Source organism: Girardinichthys multiradiatus, chromosome 12 (genome assembly GCF_021462225.1).
Source record: "Girardinichthys multiradiatus isolate DD_20200921_A chromosome 12, DD_fGirMul_XY1, whole genome shotgun sequence".
Classification (NCBI taxonomy): domain Eukaryota; kingdom Metazoa; phylum Chordata; class Actinopteri; order Cyprinodontiformes; family Goodeidae; genus Girardinichthys; species Girardinichthys multiradiatus.
Window position 1 is genome coordinate 23,305,829 of NC_061805.1, and position 17,650 is coordinate 23,323,478.

The 17,650-nt window shown below is 42.1% G+C and overlaps 1 protein-coding gene across 10 annotated transcripts in view; it reads right to left on the reverse strand.

The window, feature by feature from the left end:
* Positions 1-1,922: 1,922 nt before the first annotated feature.
* Positions 1,923-17,650, reverse strand: part of atxn2 (ataxin 2) — a 37,476-nt gene continuing 21,748 nt past the window's right edge. For 3 of the 10 annotated variants that reach the window (XM_047382627.1, XM_047382624.1, XM_047382633.1), the window contains 14 exons: positions 17,371-17,550; positions 11,873-11,980; positions 11,631-11,701; positions 11,163-11,527; positions 10,804-10,867; positions 10,554-10,691; positions 9,807-9,824; positions 9,192-9,264; positions 7,605-7,798; positions 7,346-7,472; positions 5,317-5,508; positions 5,028-5,251; positions 3,984-4,161; positions 1,923-2,707 (listed from right to left, as the gene is read on the reverse strand). In XM_047382627.1, coding sequence (XP_047238583.1) covers positions 2,670-2,707; positions 3,984-4,161; positions 5,028-5,251; positions 5,317-5,508; positions 7,346-7,472; positions 7,605-7,798; positions 9,192-9,264; positions 9,807-9,824; positions 10,554-10,691; positions 10,804-10,867; positions 11,163-11,527; positions 11,631-11,701; positions 11,873-11,980; positions 17,371-17,550 — 1,970 coding nt within the window. In that variant the 3' untranslated portion in view covers positions 1,923-2,669. The remainder of the gene's footprint in view (positions 2,708-3,983; positions 4,162-5,027; positions 5,252-5,316; positions 5,509-7,345; positions 7,473-7,604; positions 7,799-9,191; positions 9,265-9,806; positions 9,825-10,553; positions 10,692-10,803; positions 10,868-11,162; positions 11,528-11,630; positions 11,702-11,872; positions 11,981-17,370; positions 17,551-17,650) is intronic. The other 7 variants (XM_047382632.1, XM_047382629.1, XM_047382626.1 and 4 more) reach the window with 6 other exon arrangements.

Below are 17,650 nucleotides of genomic sequence, written 5' to 3' on the forward strand. Positions count from 1 at the left end.
AACATATAAATCCCAAGTATTCCAAGAAAAATCTAACTTTTAATGTGACGATACTTTCAAACTTTGGGAGAAAACAAAAAGCCTGCCAGCACGTTTCGCTGCTCCCTGGTCTGACACTCGGACTTCAAAAAGTAAGGTCTAAAGTAAAAATATGATTTAATTACATTTCCACCAGTAATTTTAAGAAAACGAACAAAACAAACAAAAAAAAGAAACGTTTAACAGAATTAGTCTAAAAGGTTGGAGTTTTGTCAATTTTACTGCAAAAAAACCCAAGAAAAGCTACTAGAAGGGCCACCCACCCGTGGAGGGCGCTGTAAGAAGAAATGTTCAGTTACTGAGAAACTGCAAAGATAAATGCAAAACTGACAGCTTAGAGGTATTTCTGTGAAAGTAAAGTAAGTCACTTTCAGGTAACACCACCATGGGAGAAGGATGGATTTGTTTTTTAAACCAGCTAAGACAATAAAATAGTCTAAGATAAAGAAACTGAAAGCATTTGCACATGTTCAGCTTCGAAATGGAGCTTCTTAGATGAGTTAATGCTAAACACTGATGGCAGGTTTCAGTGAAACATTTCTATTTCCATGACAGTGTCGTCATCAGGGAAGAAAAAGTATTGAGCTAACATTTGAAACAGGATATAAAACTGAGCTGCGAAGAAATGAGAGCACATGAAACCCTGACCTAAGCTCTAAAAAACGAAGTATATGTTTAAATTAACCTAAACAGAAATGCAAGTGCAGCTCAATTACTTACAAAACTATTCAAAGTTAATTTACAATTACATACAAAAACCAAAACTCTCAGATTAATTTCAAGCTTTTCTTTTCTGTTAATTATAATGATTATGGTTCACAGGTGATGGAAACCTAATAGAAATAGAAAAACGTGTTTATGTCAGCTTACTAAAATAAAAGGTATGCCAATGTACTGTACAGTAAGTCAGTATTTGGTCAGGACTTTTTTTTTTACTGCATCAAGACTTCGATTATCCCTGCTGATTTTGCACATTTTTCTTCCACACTTTTTCCTTCCACTCAACTTTCCATTAAATGGTAAATGGTCTGCACTAGTATAGCACTTTGTCAAGTTCCCAGAGACCCCAAAGCGCTTTACACTGCAGTCAGTTTTCGCCCATTCATACACACATTCACAGTGGTGAGCTACATTGTAGCCACAGCTGCCCCGGGGCACACTGAAGTGAGGCTGACTTACACAAGTACCATCGAGCCCTCTAACCACAACTGAGAAAGACAGAGCAGGGATTCGAACTGGCAACCCACTGGTTACAGGACGAACCTCTACCACTGATGCCACCCCATTAACATTCTTGGATGCAGCACTCATCCAGCTTCTTCAGCCTGGCATGTAGGCGATCACCCTGTAGAACTGCTGAGGCACTGAACAGACCCAGGTTGCTTTAAAACTGGCTTTCAGCTTGTCTGCATTCTTGGCTCTAACGCAATTTTTCCTTCCACTCAACATTCCATTAAATTGATTCAGCGCTCAGGACAGCCAGCTTCTTTCATAGCAACCTATTCTGGTTTACCTTCAACGCAGAGGCACAGCTGTCAGCAGTCTTCCCTGTTATTGTGATGCCCACAATATAACTTTAATGTATTAAAAAACATTTTTATCAGTTTTATAAATAAAAAAAAATTTTTTTCTGAGAATCTAGACTTTGGGTTTCCATTAGCTTTAAGCGCTAATCATCTAAATTACCAGAAATACAGGCTTGAAATATACCACACAGTGTGATAAATAATATAAGTTAAAGATGTTTGAATTTAAGTGCTGAAATTAATCAATTAAGATGCACCTATAAACTTTATCATGATTAAAGACTAAGGCGTCACTGTCATTGTTTGGCCTGTCTGAATATTCCCATTCCCAGAAATGACTGAACCACAGAGACACCATCCAGTTTTTAAAACTTTTTTTATTGTTTTTAAGTTTTTTTGCTCATTTTTTAAATTATTTATATTATCTACAAAGTAAAAGTTTTAACTTAAAAGTTACATAAGGGTCAGGGTGAGAAGTGGGATCTGATCACCTCAGCCGTTATAGTTTTATAAATAACAAGTCTCCTGTCCTCTTGGCTGCTTTATTTTACGTTTTCTCTTTCTCACAGGAAGTTTCTGGTCATTTTTCAGGTTTTTAGTTTGGTTAGAAACTTGTCTTGTAGTCTGGAAACAAACGCAGCACTTGGCAACAGCAGCAGCAATAAACAGTAAGGTTAATACTGTAATAGTTGGAAGATTTCTTTTCCATAACAAGGTGCAGAATACAAGTTCCAGTTGATTCTTAGCAACGCTCTTTCACGTCTGACTCGGCAAATTGACTAGTTGACCCCTCATATTGTGTGCGTGTGTGTGTGCGTGTGTGTGTAGCGTGTTAGCAGGGTCCGAACAGGAGATGCCTTGTCCGTAAAAACTATTGTTAAAACATGCCACCGCATCAACCCGTTAACATTCACTTATTGCCTAGTCCATCTGGGAAGGGAGGAAGGGGAGGGAGAGGGGAGAAAAACGCTGATGTGAAGCATGTCGGGTGAAGGAAGAGAAGAGAGGGAGGTCTCTCGTTCTCTTCGCTGCCTTGTTATGGAGGGCTCTGGCTGAGAAGCGTGAAGCGGAGCGGGTCCCTCGGCTCGCCGGCGCCCTCTATATCTACAGCTGCTGATGATGATGATGATGATGAGGCTGCACTGCAGGGACGGGACACAATGATGGAGTAGAGTCAGGGATGGAAACAGAAGGACACAGATAAAAAACAACAAACCAAACTAGGCCTGGCAGAACAATCCTTCTGTGATCCGGCTCCGACACTCAGAACCACACCGTTCTCATCATGCAGACTAATAAAAATATTCATACCTCAGGACATTTTTTTTTTTTTTTACATTTTGTGATGGACCAACACAAAGTACTGCATATTTGTCAATTAGACACTAAACAAAAAAAAAAAAAACTGTGCATCAACATTCATCCTGTCCGGGTCAGAACTTCACAGAACCACCTTTTGCTGCAGTTACAGCTGCATGGAGCCATTTTTCTACCAGCTTTGCACATCTAGAGGCTGAGGTTCTTCTTATACAACAGTTCAAACTCAAGCTGAATGGAAACCACGTCTTGTCCACAGTTTCTCAATTGGATTTCTGTCTGAACTTTGACTAGGCCATTCTAACACATGAACCCTGCTGGAGGACATCGTCAGACCAAAAGGTTCATTTGGTTCTTATCTAGCCAAAGCACCTTGTTGAACATGTCTCCCCTACATGGCTTGTGGCAACAAACTGTACATGAGACCTTTCATGGCTTTCTTCAACAACAATAACCTTCTTCTTACCAATCTTCCATTAAAACCAAATCTGTGGAATGTATGACTGACAGCTGCCCTGATGCTCCTACCCGGGGATCTCTGCAGCTCATCCAGAGTCACCTTGGGCATCTTGCCTGCTTGTCTGATTATTGCCCAGCTTGTCCGTTTAGGAGGATGACCATATCGGTAGGGTTATGGTTTGTGCCATATTCTTTATATTTTCAGACAATGCTACATGACATGTTTTAGGATATTGTTTTTTTAGCCCAACTTTGCTTTAAACGTCTCCACAACCTTCTCCCTGACCTGTCTGCTGTCTTCCTTGGTCTTCATCATGATGTTTGATTACTAATGTTCTCTAACGAACCTCTGAGGCCTTCAAAGAACAGCTGGATTTATAATAGGGTTAAACACAGATGGACTGTAGTTACTAATTAGGTGACTTCTGAGGGGAATTTGTTACAGTGGATTTTATTTCGATTATCACAGTAAAATAAATTGTTGTTTCACTTCACAGCCATACTCTACACACTGTGTTGGTTGATCACCTGGAACCCTAGCTGGGCTTCAGCATTATTTATGTAAAAGAACAGCAGGAAGGCAGATTCTAACATTGTTGATAAGGCAGCTGTCAGTAGGAGTTAGAAGGTTAATAAAAGTACCCTGTGGATGTGTCAGGTAGGAGAAATGTGTAGTGGAGGACACCGGGATGGGGTTCAGGGCAGTCTGGGGCATTGGTGGCTGTGGACCCCCTGGAGGGCCCTGCGTGGCCATCAGCATCATTGTGGCGTGGGTGGGTGCCGGGTGGTGTGATGGCACAATACCAGACTGCATATGGGCCTGACATGTAGAGAGAGAGACAGTGAGAAGAATGAGGCGACTGAAAACTGAAGCACTGGAGATGAGCATCAGAACCTGCTGGCAACAGCTCTGAGGAGCAGAGAGTGATCACCACAATCAGTGGGAAATACATTATTGGCCAATGAAAAGCAAACTCAATTACAGCTAACAGAGTGCCCACTCTGGACTGATTCCACTAGTGATAAACCCAGTTGAAGTGGTGTTTTTTTTGTACACTCGCACTCCTCAATAGGCTTTTCATTACTGCTAGTTAAACCCCCTCAGGGGAGCAGACACAGACTGGGCCGGCTGTGAGAATTTAGGTACCACTTTGTATTCTGATGGTGGGAACAGTAAGTGTTCTCCTGCTGTGCTTTCTTCATTGTAGAGAAAGCAGACAGAAACCACATCTTTCCCATAAAGACTGGATTCCAACAGTAGAGGGTTAATGATACATTTCAGGCAACGTGACTTTTTAAATGTCTGACTGAAAGGACAGAAAGGAAGCGGTCACTGAAAATCCAGAATTTCTCAGGGATGTTTTTCTGCTGTAATCCACCTTCTTCAATCAAAACTCCTTTGACATCCTTTCCTCACCCCACGGACCATAGTGTGGAGTTTCCATTACTTTATGTGCATACAAAATACTGAAGTCTTCAATGAAGGAAAGAAGGTAACAAGGTAAAACATAAGGAAGGAACAAAGGAACAATTGCTGAAAGGTTAGTTTGACACAGCATCAAAAATATCATCCAATATTAAAAACTTACGGCACAATCAACATTAAATCAAACATGACCCAGTTAGAAGCGTGAAAACCTGCTGGTGTGCTGATCCAAGGTTTTTTCTCACACACATTTAACCTACCTGCTGCATGTGTGCCATATGGTTGGGGTTGTAGCCAGGCTGCATCTGTTGAGGGTGGATGTAAACAGTCTGCTGAGCAGAGGGGAAAGATGTCTGGGGAGACTGTGGGTTAGGCGTCATGGAGGGGGGCGTTGGGGCCAAGGCTGAGTATATCTGCTGCTGTGGGGGCGCATTGGTTAGATGGAGGGCCTGGGCCGCTGCCGCTGCTATGAAACACACATTAACTGTATAAACATAAGACTGCAGTGATTTCAAACGATTCAACCCCACATTAGGAGTAGATGATCACCTGCTGCTGCCTGTTGGTGTTGAGGATGCTGGACTGGACTGGCTGCAGGGTGGCTCGGAGGACCCCCGTGCTGCGGAGGACCGCCTTGCTGGGCTTGGCCGGTAGGGGTGGCTGATTGCTGGGGGTGCTGAGGGTGAGGGTGTAAGGTGGCATTGGGGTGAGGGTACTGCTGAGGCATCGGCCCTGGAGACACTATGGCAAAACAAACATTTCACTTTAGCTTGGACATCTAGAATCAGTTATGCAGACTAAAACAAGTTGTGGTGTAGTGCTATGTTCATGTCTTTGGAGCTTTGACAAACCATTTTCTCCTGTGCTGCTGGCAATGATTGTAGGTTAAACACAGAGTTGTTTTTTTTTAGCTGCATAAAGTGTTTTATCGTATATCGGGATTGTTCTCATCTCCATAGCCTACTGTAACGCTGTGTAACTTGTTAGAGACTTTTGATGGCAAAGTGACATGTTGTTTCACCTAAAACAAGGCTACATTCACGCTGCAGATCTTAATGCCCAATTACTATGTTTTGCTGAGATCTGCTTTATTTGGCCTGGTGGTTCGGGTGCGAACCATCATCAGAGTAAAACATAAACAGTCGACAGCCCTGAAGTGACCCACATGCTCAGAAGACGTGTTTATGCAAGTACAGTTGTGTTCAAAATAACAACAGTGTGTTTAAAAACGTGAATAAAGCTGATGATTCGACATTCCACTATTCCCTGCAATTCTTGATTTTGCATCAGAAACCGCACTTCTGTTGTCGCCCCACAACTTTTCAATAGAATTAAGGTTCGTGGATTGGGCTGGCCGCTCCAGAACTGTGATTTTGTTGTTGTGGAACCAAGATGCGGCTCGTTTATTGGTGCGTTTGGGGTTGTCTTCTGGAAACACTCATTTCCATCACTTCTTCGGCGTAAGGCAACATGACCTCTTCAAGTATTCTGACTTGTATGCAATAAATAGTCCAGACACCATAGTAAGAAAAACATCCTCATATCATGATGCTTGAACCACCATGCTTCACTGTCTTCAGAGTAGACTTTGGCCTCAGTTCAGCGTTTGGGGGTCCTCTGACAAACTGTCTGTGGTCCTTGGACCCAAAAAGAGAAATCTTACTTTCATCAGTTGACAAAATATTTCTCCGGTTTTCTTGAGGCCAGTTAATGTGTTCTTTGGCAAATTGGATCCTCTTCAGTGTCTTTTTATCAACAGTGGGACTTTGGGGCTTCTTGATGATAGATTAGCTTCACGCAGGCATACACACCGTTAACCTCCGACCTCTCTGGTATGGATTTCCATATTAAAGCTGCAGATCATTTTAGAAAGGGCAGCCTTTTTTCCCCCTGTCCAATAAATGTCCTAATCAAAGTATGCTCTTCTTCTGAACAAAACCTGGGACGACCCATTTTTGCCAGGTATTCAGGGAGACATGCATTATCAACAAGTGCTGGAGTCATCCATAAATAGAGGCCACCTGGTGGACACCTGTTTCTCCACAGGATGGACTCCACGCTGCTGTTATTTTGGACATGCCTCTTTTAATCAAACAGACTCAGGAGCAGGCATGTAATGAATGTTGGCCCTGTTGGTTTTCTAGGACTCTACTACACCTACTGGTAAATTATTATCCATGTGGTGATATCATTTCTACCAAAAACAGTGATTGATCTGGTTAGTCTAGTTGGATGCTATTATCTTGAACACAACTGTAAAAACGGACGCTACAGACGTCCGCACCGTGTTGCAATTCTGAAGTTGTTGTGCAATCGGAGCAGAGAAAATTCTGACTAGCTCTACTAACAACGTCTGCCATATTTGTTTCATTTACATTTCTTCTTGCCACTTCACACCTCCTTCAGGTAAGACATTGAGTCTGTTACACTTCAGTGATGCGAGATGAGTGTTTAAACTGAGCCCGCTTTTTCGTATTCCTATCTTTTTCTTTTCAGACACGAATGCCATGCATGGTGGGGCGAGCACCAGTGAGCTCCCAGGGTGTGGCTCATATCAAGAGTAACACTCGCTACGTACCATACATGGTGTGCGTCTGCTCTGGGTACTGTGTAGTAGAAGAAGAGACGAGGCCGGGCTGGCCATGCGTAGGAGGGCCAATCATCCTGGCGCTGCTCTGCATGACTGGGCTGAACACGTGCTGCGCCTGGAAGATAATTTTACAGACCACAGTTCAGGTGTTAGAGGTAATTAACGGGTCAGCAGCCAGAGAAGACCTTCCTCTAAAAGTTGTTGAGTGCAGGTCCTTCCTGCATCAGGCAGACACAGTGATCTGTACCTGTGACTGGTAGTGTGGCATCTGCTGAACAAGCGCCTGACTGGTGAACTGCTGCGGGCTGCAGGTGAAGTACTGCGCAGAGTACACGGGGTTCGGTGCTACAATAGGCGGCCCTGCTGCCGTCGCTGGGTGCATCATGGTGGGCGTGCCAGGCGGGTGGTGCTGGTCAGACCTCTGCTGGGGCATGTTGGGTACTGAAGATTGAAATCGTAAAAATAGACCAAAAAATGAAAATATAAAACAGAAGGTTCAAAATAATTCACCTTTATGTAGAAAATTACACTGAAAACAAGAAGCCAGAACAGACAGACGTTTTAATTGAGTCGTGAAAACAAAGCCAGCAGCTTTTCTAATAACCGCGCTGAACGTCAGTCCATGATCTCAGTTCAGTGGAGCCATAGATCGGGTCATTTTCTAGTGTTTGACTTTATTGTGAAAGCTTCAAAAATGATGAAAAAACATTTTACAAATACCTAAGAAACTATTTTTAGTACAGAAAGCAAAACCTTAATTAGTAAGAGCATCAAGCCCTCTCCCAGTGCAGCCTGAAGCAGTGATATGGATAAAGAATCTAACATCTGAAGTAAACATGTCAGAAGATGCTCCTCAACTGTTTCCATGAATTAGGGGGAAAAACCCTCCAGATTAATTTGGATTATTATGCATATTTTGAAACAGTTTGGTTTGGTGGAGACAGCAGACACACAAGAAACATCTAATGCAAACTTTCTTACATTAATGGAACAAACAGATCGACACTTGCATCATGCAACGAATAAATGGTTTCCAGAAAGAAAGAAATGCACCTATGATGAGTGCAGGACATTTTTGCCATTTAATGGGTTCCAGTGCTAAACAGATGCTAGTACTTTCTTAGCACCAGGTCCACACCTGCAAGCACCGACTCTGGTACAGAAAAAACACTGTTTTCTCAGCACCAACTCTCCGCCGGGCTCATGGATTCCTACAACCAATCAAAATGCTGTGATCTCCAATTTGAAAACTTTGGAGCAAGTTTTAGTTTTTGGACGTGTCACATTGTAAATATATTTTCTACTTATTGTAAGGAAAATAATAAACCGTTCTTTTTAAAAGAAAAACAAAAAACAAAAGATGCATTACAGAAATACATGACGCCGTATATTTAATAAAAAATTTACTTTTCCATACTCAATTCTTCCAACCTTTTTAGGAGATTCTGGACATTCGAGTAGAAAAAATGTTTACCTATTTGAATGTTTTTGTTTTGTTTCCCTCTCATGAAACACAGCGCTGACACTGTTTTCAGAAAGTGCGGTAAAAAGCTATTTCAAAAATTCCGATTTTTATCCAAATTATAAAACAGAATCCCAGATTTCAACACCCTGTATTATGATCCTTTACAGAAAATCAGAACATAACAGATAAAAGATCAAACATCTACATGATGCATCTCCAAGCTTGCTCTCTGGCTGTGGGAAAACCCAGTTTTCTTCACAGAACCTGTACAGACCTGACCGTAGCCCTGGAACCACCTTGGTTGAAAATGTCCCTTAAAAAGCAGGAAATGGATAAAAGAAAAGGAAGGGAAGCATGGGTTATTCTCACCTTTACCTGGTCTGTAAGGTTTAGACTGGCTCACTGCCATATGAGGCATTTGGACCTGGTACACAGCTGGAGACTGGAAGAAGGCCGGCAATTGGAAAAAAAAAAAAAAAAAAAAAAAGAGCTTATCCTTGATGTTTTCTAACAAACAGAAAATGTGTAATACCCATCTGCCTGCCTGGTAACAGAGTTTAAGTGTTGCTTTGGCAGTTATCTCCTAAATTTACATTTAGATATGCGTCTCTCTTACCTTGGGTCACATGCATTGTCTGTTATAACCTGTATCACAATTATGACAGTCTGTAAACAATACTTTCATACAACATGCATCTCTGTCATGTGGTGCAGTGCAGCACAAAAGAAGCTCAGGAACCTCCTTGTTTTGTGTTTTGGGTTAACAGAATAAACCAACAGAAACTGGATGATGTTAAAGGTCCATCTGTGATGGAGGTTCAAAGGAATTGCAATAAGAAGTTGGCAAACCAACATCTGATGGCATTAATTCAACAAGCAAGCAAAAATCATCTAAGTACAGATTGGGCTTAAATAAAATGAACAAAAAAAAAAAAAAAAAACAAGGGTTGAAAAAAGGTAGAAATCTTAGAAAAATTTACAAACCTTCCATATTATGCTTTTCTAATGGAGCAAGAGAGAGACAGGAGGAGGGGGAGAAAAGGGAAAAAGAACCACTCTTTAGTTGTTATTGTTTGCACTTGTCTGATGTTGGATCACCAAGTTTTTCTTAAAGCAACACAGGATATATAACATTACATACAACACAAAATACACTCAAACCCATTGAAAAGGATCTCAAAACTGTTACTGTACTGTATCTGTTCAAAGGTTTTACAATCTTCCCCCATTTTGTACACATTTCTAACATTTCTATCCCTAAAAGAGGAGTTGTATTTTTTTAAGAGTTTGTAAATCTGCAAATTAAAATCTGTAATTTTTTTTCGACAATAGCCCTGGGTCAATTTGCCCCCTCGTCAGTTTGTACCCACTTACTCCCATTTTATTCCTCCCAACTTCCATTTCATACCAATGAGCTAAAACGGTGGCATGTTATGTCATTTTCTATCGCAGATGAGTGTTTTTGTGATTTATGGAGACAAATTGAGACAAAAAAGATAACCTGCTGGTAGATATCATTTACTGGACTCATAAAACCTCATTTCCTTACAGCAGGATGCGAGTAGAATATATAAAACGAGTAATCGGTTGTCAACGCAGGTGCAGAGCGATGCAGGGCTGAGATGGCGAAGGGGCAAAATGACCTGCACCTGTTGACAACTCGGAGGTCATTTTTATTCACAGCAAATAAAAGCAGATCCAACAGTTCCAGCATGCAGGCATGCATCTCACCTGAACTCCAGGGCTGACTGGTGTCAGCGGATACATCTGAGGGAAGCAGCCGTAGACCGCCGGAGGCTGCTGAACCATAATGGAGGGGCTGGGCTGGCCCTGAGGCCGAGGAGGCGTTGGGGTGTTGGCTGGCTTGGGCTGATGAAGAGGATGTAAAAAGACAAAAAGATAAACATAAGTCGAATAATCCCGGCTTGTGATGCTTTCTTTGGACTTATTGGGTAAACTTGTAATATCCAGACATACTGACCTGTGTGTTAAACCTGGGTTTGAATTCATGAGCATTAGGGTTCAGGGTGGATTTTCTTACTTGACTGCCAAAAGCAAACAAAGACTGAAGTCAACACTAAAAGCAGTTAACATTTAAAGAATCAGTCAGGTCAAAAATATGTTTGTTTTGCACAAAAAGGTTCGGTAGAGCAAAAATACATAAAGCTTAATACATAATTAGAAAATATTTCTTTGTAATTTTTGTAAATTTGGAAAAGCATCGCCTGCTGAACAGTTTCCAGCTTTATTGGCTTCGACCAGTGACCTGGGCTGGTCACTGGTCTCCTGTGTTGTTTTTATGGTTTCAGAACAAAAAGTATGACATCTCAGTCCACTCACTCTTGTACCGCCTCCTTTTTCTCCTCCTTTTCTTCATGTTTGGGTCCACTCAACGTGGAGGTGGCTGTCGTCTGAACCCCTTGTGATGTCACATCCTGCCCTCCTCTCTTCTGGTCAGGAGTTAAGGGAGATGGAGAAGGCGCTGCAGGGCTGCCAGGCTTACTGGTGTTTGCGGAGCCGGCGGACGAAGCAGGCACAGCTCCAGAGTTGCCAGCTGCAAGCACTGCAACCCCCTCCTCGGTGTCGTCTCGTCCCACTGCAGAGGCTTTGTCCAGGGCAAGATCTTTTCGCTTATCTGATGGCTCTCGAACAGGCTTGGTCATCATCTGGTCAAAGGCAGGGTCTGGACTGGAACTAGGTTGCAACTGAAAGAGGTGTAATGGATAGACACAATGAAGAAGCCTTTATGCAATCTGCTTAAGTGACTTTAATACTAGGTTTCTTCTGAGCATGCCGAAAGATACTTACTACAAAATCTACACTAAATTTCTTCAAATTATCTATTTGCTTTCTGTGGTCAGGCGCCATAGAAGGGGGTCCTGGAGGCGGAGAGAAACGGACTTAGTTTATGTTAATAATCAAAAAATAGTAGAACAGTCTAAATTACTTCATGCCAGCTCAATATGTTAAAACATGTTTAATAACAATAAACCCTAAAAGCACTAACGTTTTACGAAATCAAACAGTAAACACCCAGTGCAGTGCAGTACCTTTACAGACTGGTCTTGTGATACTAGGGGAATTATCCAAAGGTTTAATGTTCTCGTTGTTTGCTGAGGGAGATGATTGTCTTGTCTCCTGGACACGGCATTCTTTAGCTATAAAAAGGTAAAAAAAAAAAAAACAACAACATTTAGTCTAAAGCAAAGCAGAGCAAGTACAGTGCTTTGTACAATGTATTCATACATCTTGAACTGTTTCACAAGGTGACAAATTTCGTTCTTGCAAATAGTAATCCGAAAAGTGTGGCATGCATTTCTTATTAACTAGAATCAGCAATTCTATTAATTCTAGAATTGCGCAGCTCAGGGTGGCAGCATGTTGGAGTAGCTCTGTTTTTGTTTGATATCTTATTTTAAAGAACTCAAATTACTCCTTTTGTGAATAAAGATTGCTTGTTTTAGACGACTGTTCCCTCTAGTGTTGGATACTGTGCAGCTTGTTATGATGCGTAACCATAGCAACACGTTTTTTCTTGTTTGTTTTTCAACAGCCATGAGCTGCTGATTGACATCTCAAAAGCTCAAATAAAACCTGAACTACAACCCCCAAGTCCCAGATGAGTTAAAAAAGGAGGCACCATGGATGCAGAGTAGGAGCAAAGGGAAGCGAGAGAAGGAGCAAGTTCAAATCATCTCTTACTTCAATTAAGATGGGCAATGTGAGAGCATTGAAAAACATGGATGAACTCTAAGCCCTTCAAATGACCTATCCAGAGTATCAGGAATGCAGTATTATGTGTTTCACTGACGCACGGCTGCAGGATCATATCCCCGACTCCAGTGTCTCTCTGCTAGGCTTTCTGGCCTTTGCAAATGCAAAGAAGGTGGATTAGCAGCGCTTGTGAACAACAGATGGTGTAATCCAGGATATGTTACTTTGAAGTGTCGTCTCTGCAGCCCAAATACTGAACTGTTAGAAGTCAATTTTCGCCCATATTATATACCCTTGAGAGTTCACTAGTTTTATTTTGGCAAAGGCTTATGTTCCATCATCAGCTGTTGCCAACACTGCATGTGATGTCATCAGCTCAGTTGTTGCTAAGCGGAAGACAACACCCCAATGCGTCTGTGGCCGTATTTGGTAATTTTAATCACACCTCACTCTCTGCTACTAGAGCTGGGCAGTATACCGGTGCATAACTGGAACTGGTTTTTATCTTTGTTATGATATGAATTTTCCATACACCAAATGTTTTTTGGCCTCAGAACGTGCATGCCAATACCCTGTTTCACGGGGGATGCCTTTCTTTGCTACACCGCGATGGAGACATTTTGACAGATAAAGGTAATGGCGAAGAAGAACATGTGCCTAAAAGAGGGGCTGTTTCTTTTGTGTGTATTTTGGCTTTAAAAGCTCAGATACCAGTCAAACGACGGTCATATACAGGTCCTTCTCAAAATATTAGCATATTGTGATAAAGTTCATTATTTTCCATAATATCATGATGAAAATGTAACATTCATATATTTTAGATTCATTGCACACTAACTGAAATATTTCAGGTCTTTTATTGTCTTAATACGGATGATTTTGGCATACAGCTCATGAAAACCCAAAATTCCAATCTCACAAAATTAGCATATTTCATCCGACCAATAAAAGAAAAGTGTTTTTAATACAAAAAACGTCAACCTTCAAATAATCATGTACAGTTATGCACTCAATACTTGGTCAGGAATCCTTTTGCAGAAATGACTGCTTCAATGCGGCGTGGCATGGAGGCAATCAGCCTGTGGCACTGCTGAGGTCTTATGGAGGCCCAGGATGCTTCGATAGCGGCCTTTAGCTCATCCAGAGTGTTGGGTCTTGAGTCTCTCAACGTTCTCTTCACAATATCCCACAGATTCTCTATGGGGTTCAGGTCAGGAGAGCTGGCAGGCCAATTGAGCACAGTGATACCATGGTCAATAAACCATTTACCAGTGGTTTTGGCACTGTGAGCAGGTGCCAGGTTGTGCTGAAAAATGAAATCTTCATCTCCATAAAGCTTTTCAGCAGATGGAAGCATGAAGTGCTCCAAAATCTCCTGATAGCTAGCTGCATTGACCCTGCCCTTGATAAAACACAGTGGACCAACACCAGCAGCTGACACGGCACCCCAGACCATCACTGACTGTGGGTACTTGACACTGGACTTCTGGCATTTTGGCATTTCCTTCTCCCCAGTCTTCCTCCAGACTCTGGCACCTTGATTTCCAAATAACATGCAGAATTTGCTTTCATCCAAAAAAAGTACTTTGGACCACTGAGCAACAGTCCAGTGGTGCTTCTCTGTAGCCCAGGTCAGGCGCTTCTGCCACTGTTTCTGGTTCAAAAGTGGCTTGACCTGGGGGATGCGGCTCCTGTAGCCCATTTCCTGCACATGCCTGTGCATGGTGGCTTTGGATGTTTCTACTCCAGACTCAGTCCACTGCTTCCGCAGGTTCCCCAAGGTCTGGAATCGGCCCTTCTCCACAATCTTCCTCAGGGTCCGGTCACCTCTTCTCGTTGTGCAGCGTTTTCTGCCACACTTTTTCCTTCCCACAGACTTCCCACTGAGGTGCCTTGATGCAGCACTCTGGGAACAGCCTATTCGTTCAGAAATTTCTTTCTGTGTCTTACCCTCTTGCTTGAGGTGTCAATAGTGGCCTTCTGGACAGCAGTCAGGTCGGCAGTCTTACCCATGATTGGGGTTTTGAGTGATGAACCAGGCTGGGAGTTTTAAAGGCCTCAGGAATCTTTTGCAGGTGTTTAGAGTTAACTCGTTGATTCAGATGATTAGGTTCATAGCTCGTTTAGAGACCCTTTTAATGATATGCTAATTTTGTGAGATAGGAATTTTGGGTTTTCATGAGCTGTATGCCAAAATCATCCGTATTAAGACAATAAAAGACCTGAAATATTTCAGTTAATGTGCAATTAATCTAAAATATATGAATGTTAAATTTTCATCATGACATTATGGAAAATAATGAACTTTATCACAATATGCTAATATTTTGAGAAGGACCTGTACAAACTCTGTTGAAGTAAAGTTGTCACAGCTGGAGGTAACACCAGCAATTTGCAACACCATCTCAGCTGCAAACACATCTTAGAATATGAAGATGTTTTAAAATTATAAGCGGTATCCTCTACTTCCAAACCTGGAAAAACCTCAGGAGAACACTCAAGCCAAACATCCCTTGCAGACGCTTTCAGCCGAGGTACTCCCTACACCAAAACAAGCAAACGGAGGGTGGAAATAAAGTCCATCACTTTTCTCATGGCTTAAGACGTGGTTTCGTTAAGCACTGTGAAAAAAGGCTTTAGAGCTATGATTAAAACGTTGCCTTTAAGTACAAGTACAGGTCATTTAATGTAGTTTTCCTCTCAGTCTGCAAACAATTTGGTTAACACACAAGTATCTATGAAAAGAAAAATACTGTGAAATACCATGATACCGTGATAATTGTTGAAAATACCATGATATAAAATTTTGGTCATATCGTCCAGCTCTATCTGCTACACGTCTAATCTTTCAACAGTTTAAAAACAATAAAAATAAACCTTCAGAGAGGGAGCCATGGAATTATTGAGGAGTATACAGAAGCAACCTAAAGTCAAGATAAAAGACAACAAGCAGGTGTACAAGAAGAACCTAAAGAGCAAGCTCCAGCATAACAATATTAGAGATGTGTTGTCAGGGATGAAGAAGATCACAGGGTTCAAGCAGAAAGAGGATCTGGACAGAGCCAATGAACTAAACACATTCTTCAATCAATTCAGTTCAGGAACAAGCTCAGTATCCTTCTATGCTGCTCACAGCCAAACAGACATCCGACCCTCCTTTGACCCAAAGCTTCCCTGTCACAACTGAAATGTTTTATCTTGCACCTTCGTCATGGACCCTTCTGCTTCTACCAAGTTCATCTTCAACCAAATCAGAAGATGCTCAAACACCTTTTACCACCCCCTTCCACCTGTGTATCTCTAGAAATCATATGAAGAGGCAGATGGAGAGACTTAACCAGAATGAGGCTGCAGGTCCAGATGGTGTCAGCCCTAGAGTTCTGAACGCCTGTGCAGAGCAGCTCTGTGGGATTCTGCAGCACATCTTCAACCTTAGCCTGACCTGGGAGAAGGTTCCAGAGTCATGGAAGACCTCCTGTCTTGTTTCAGTACCAAAGAAAACTCACCCATTAGTCCTCAATGACTGGTCCTAGAAAGACTCTTGTTGGCCTGAGACAGCAAACAAGCAACATCCAGGACCCTCTTCAGTTTGTTTATCACTGTGGAGCTGGGATTGAAGATGCCATCTTCCTGCTTCAACAAACCCACTGTCCTCTGGACAAAGCCAGCCGCACTGTGAGGATCATGTTCTTGGATTTCTCCAGTGCATTTAACACAATTCAGACTCAGGTGTCTAACCGGGTAGTCAGCAGCACAGGAGCACCACAGGGGACTGTACTCTCACCATTCCTTTTCATTCTGTACACCTCAGACTTCCAGTACAAGACAGACTCCTGTCATCTGCAGAAATACTCGGATGATTCTGCAGTCGTGGGGTGGATCAGAGATGGACAAGAAGCTGAGTACAGGGAGGTGGAGGACCACTTTGTGACATGGTGTGAAAACAATCATCTCATGTTGAACGTGAATAAAACAAGGAGTATAATTGACATTTTCTTGTTTCTCTTAAAAATCTACAAACACTATTTCCATAATGGGAAAAAACATGGAGGTGGTGGAGGAGTATAAATACCTTGACAACACCTAGACAACAGACTGGAGTGGATATGCAACTGTGAAGCTGTCTACAAGAAGGGACAGAGCAGACTGTTGTTCTTGAGGAAGCATGGGACCTTTGGTGTTTGCAGCAAGATGCTGCATATCTTCTATAAGTCTGTTGTGGAAAGTGTGATCTCTTCTACCATCATCTGCTGGGGAAGCAGCATCAGAGCCAGGGACTTAAAAAAGCTCAACAAGCTGATAAAGAAGGCTGGCTCTGTTCTGGGAACTCCTCTGGAGATCATTGTACAAAGAAGGATTCTTCATAAAATGAAGAACATTATGGAGAACCCTGAGCATCCTCTTCATGAGACTGTCCTACAACAACAGAGTGTCTTCAGTCAGAGGCTTCTTCAGATCTGCTGTAAGACGGAGCGCTACAGGAGATCCTTCCTGCCCACAGCCATCAGCATCTACAACGGCTCTTTGAAGAAACCTTCGTAATGAGTTACAACAACATGATTTCCCTTTGGGATGAATACAATATTTTAAATTAAATAAATTTTATTGAATTTATCATGTCTCAGCAAAGCAGCCAGGAAATCCACGGTAAGTTATTTACTAGCCAACTATTGCTTGTGCACTCCATTAAATCTGTGCTTTTTTTTTTTAAGGGAGCAGGAGGAAGACCATTTTTAAAAGAAATACATAAAAATCTAGAATCTAGAAAATAAAAACATTAACTCTTGACTTGAAATAAGTTGCTTCAAAATTTATCTTTTAAATTTAATCTCACCATCTCCTGATGGAGAGGCGATCATGTTGGGGGCGGGGCTAGCAGCAGCAGGAGAGGAAGCCGATGTCAGCGTCGTAACAGTTTCTACAGGAGCTGTTCCCATCTGGGGTGAAGAGAGCGAGGAAGAGCCGGGGGAGGCTCGCCCCATATTACTCTGTCGTGGAGACCGGGGTCTGTGAGCTGAGGAGAACAGCGAAACAACAATATATTTATGTAAAATTACCTTAACCAAAAGTTCCTATCAGGAATAACATCCTTATAATCAGGGTATCCAAACAAT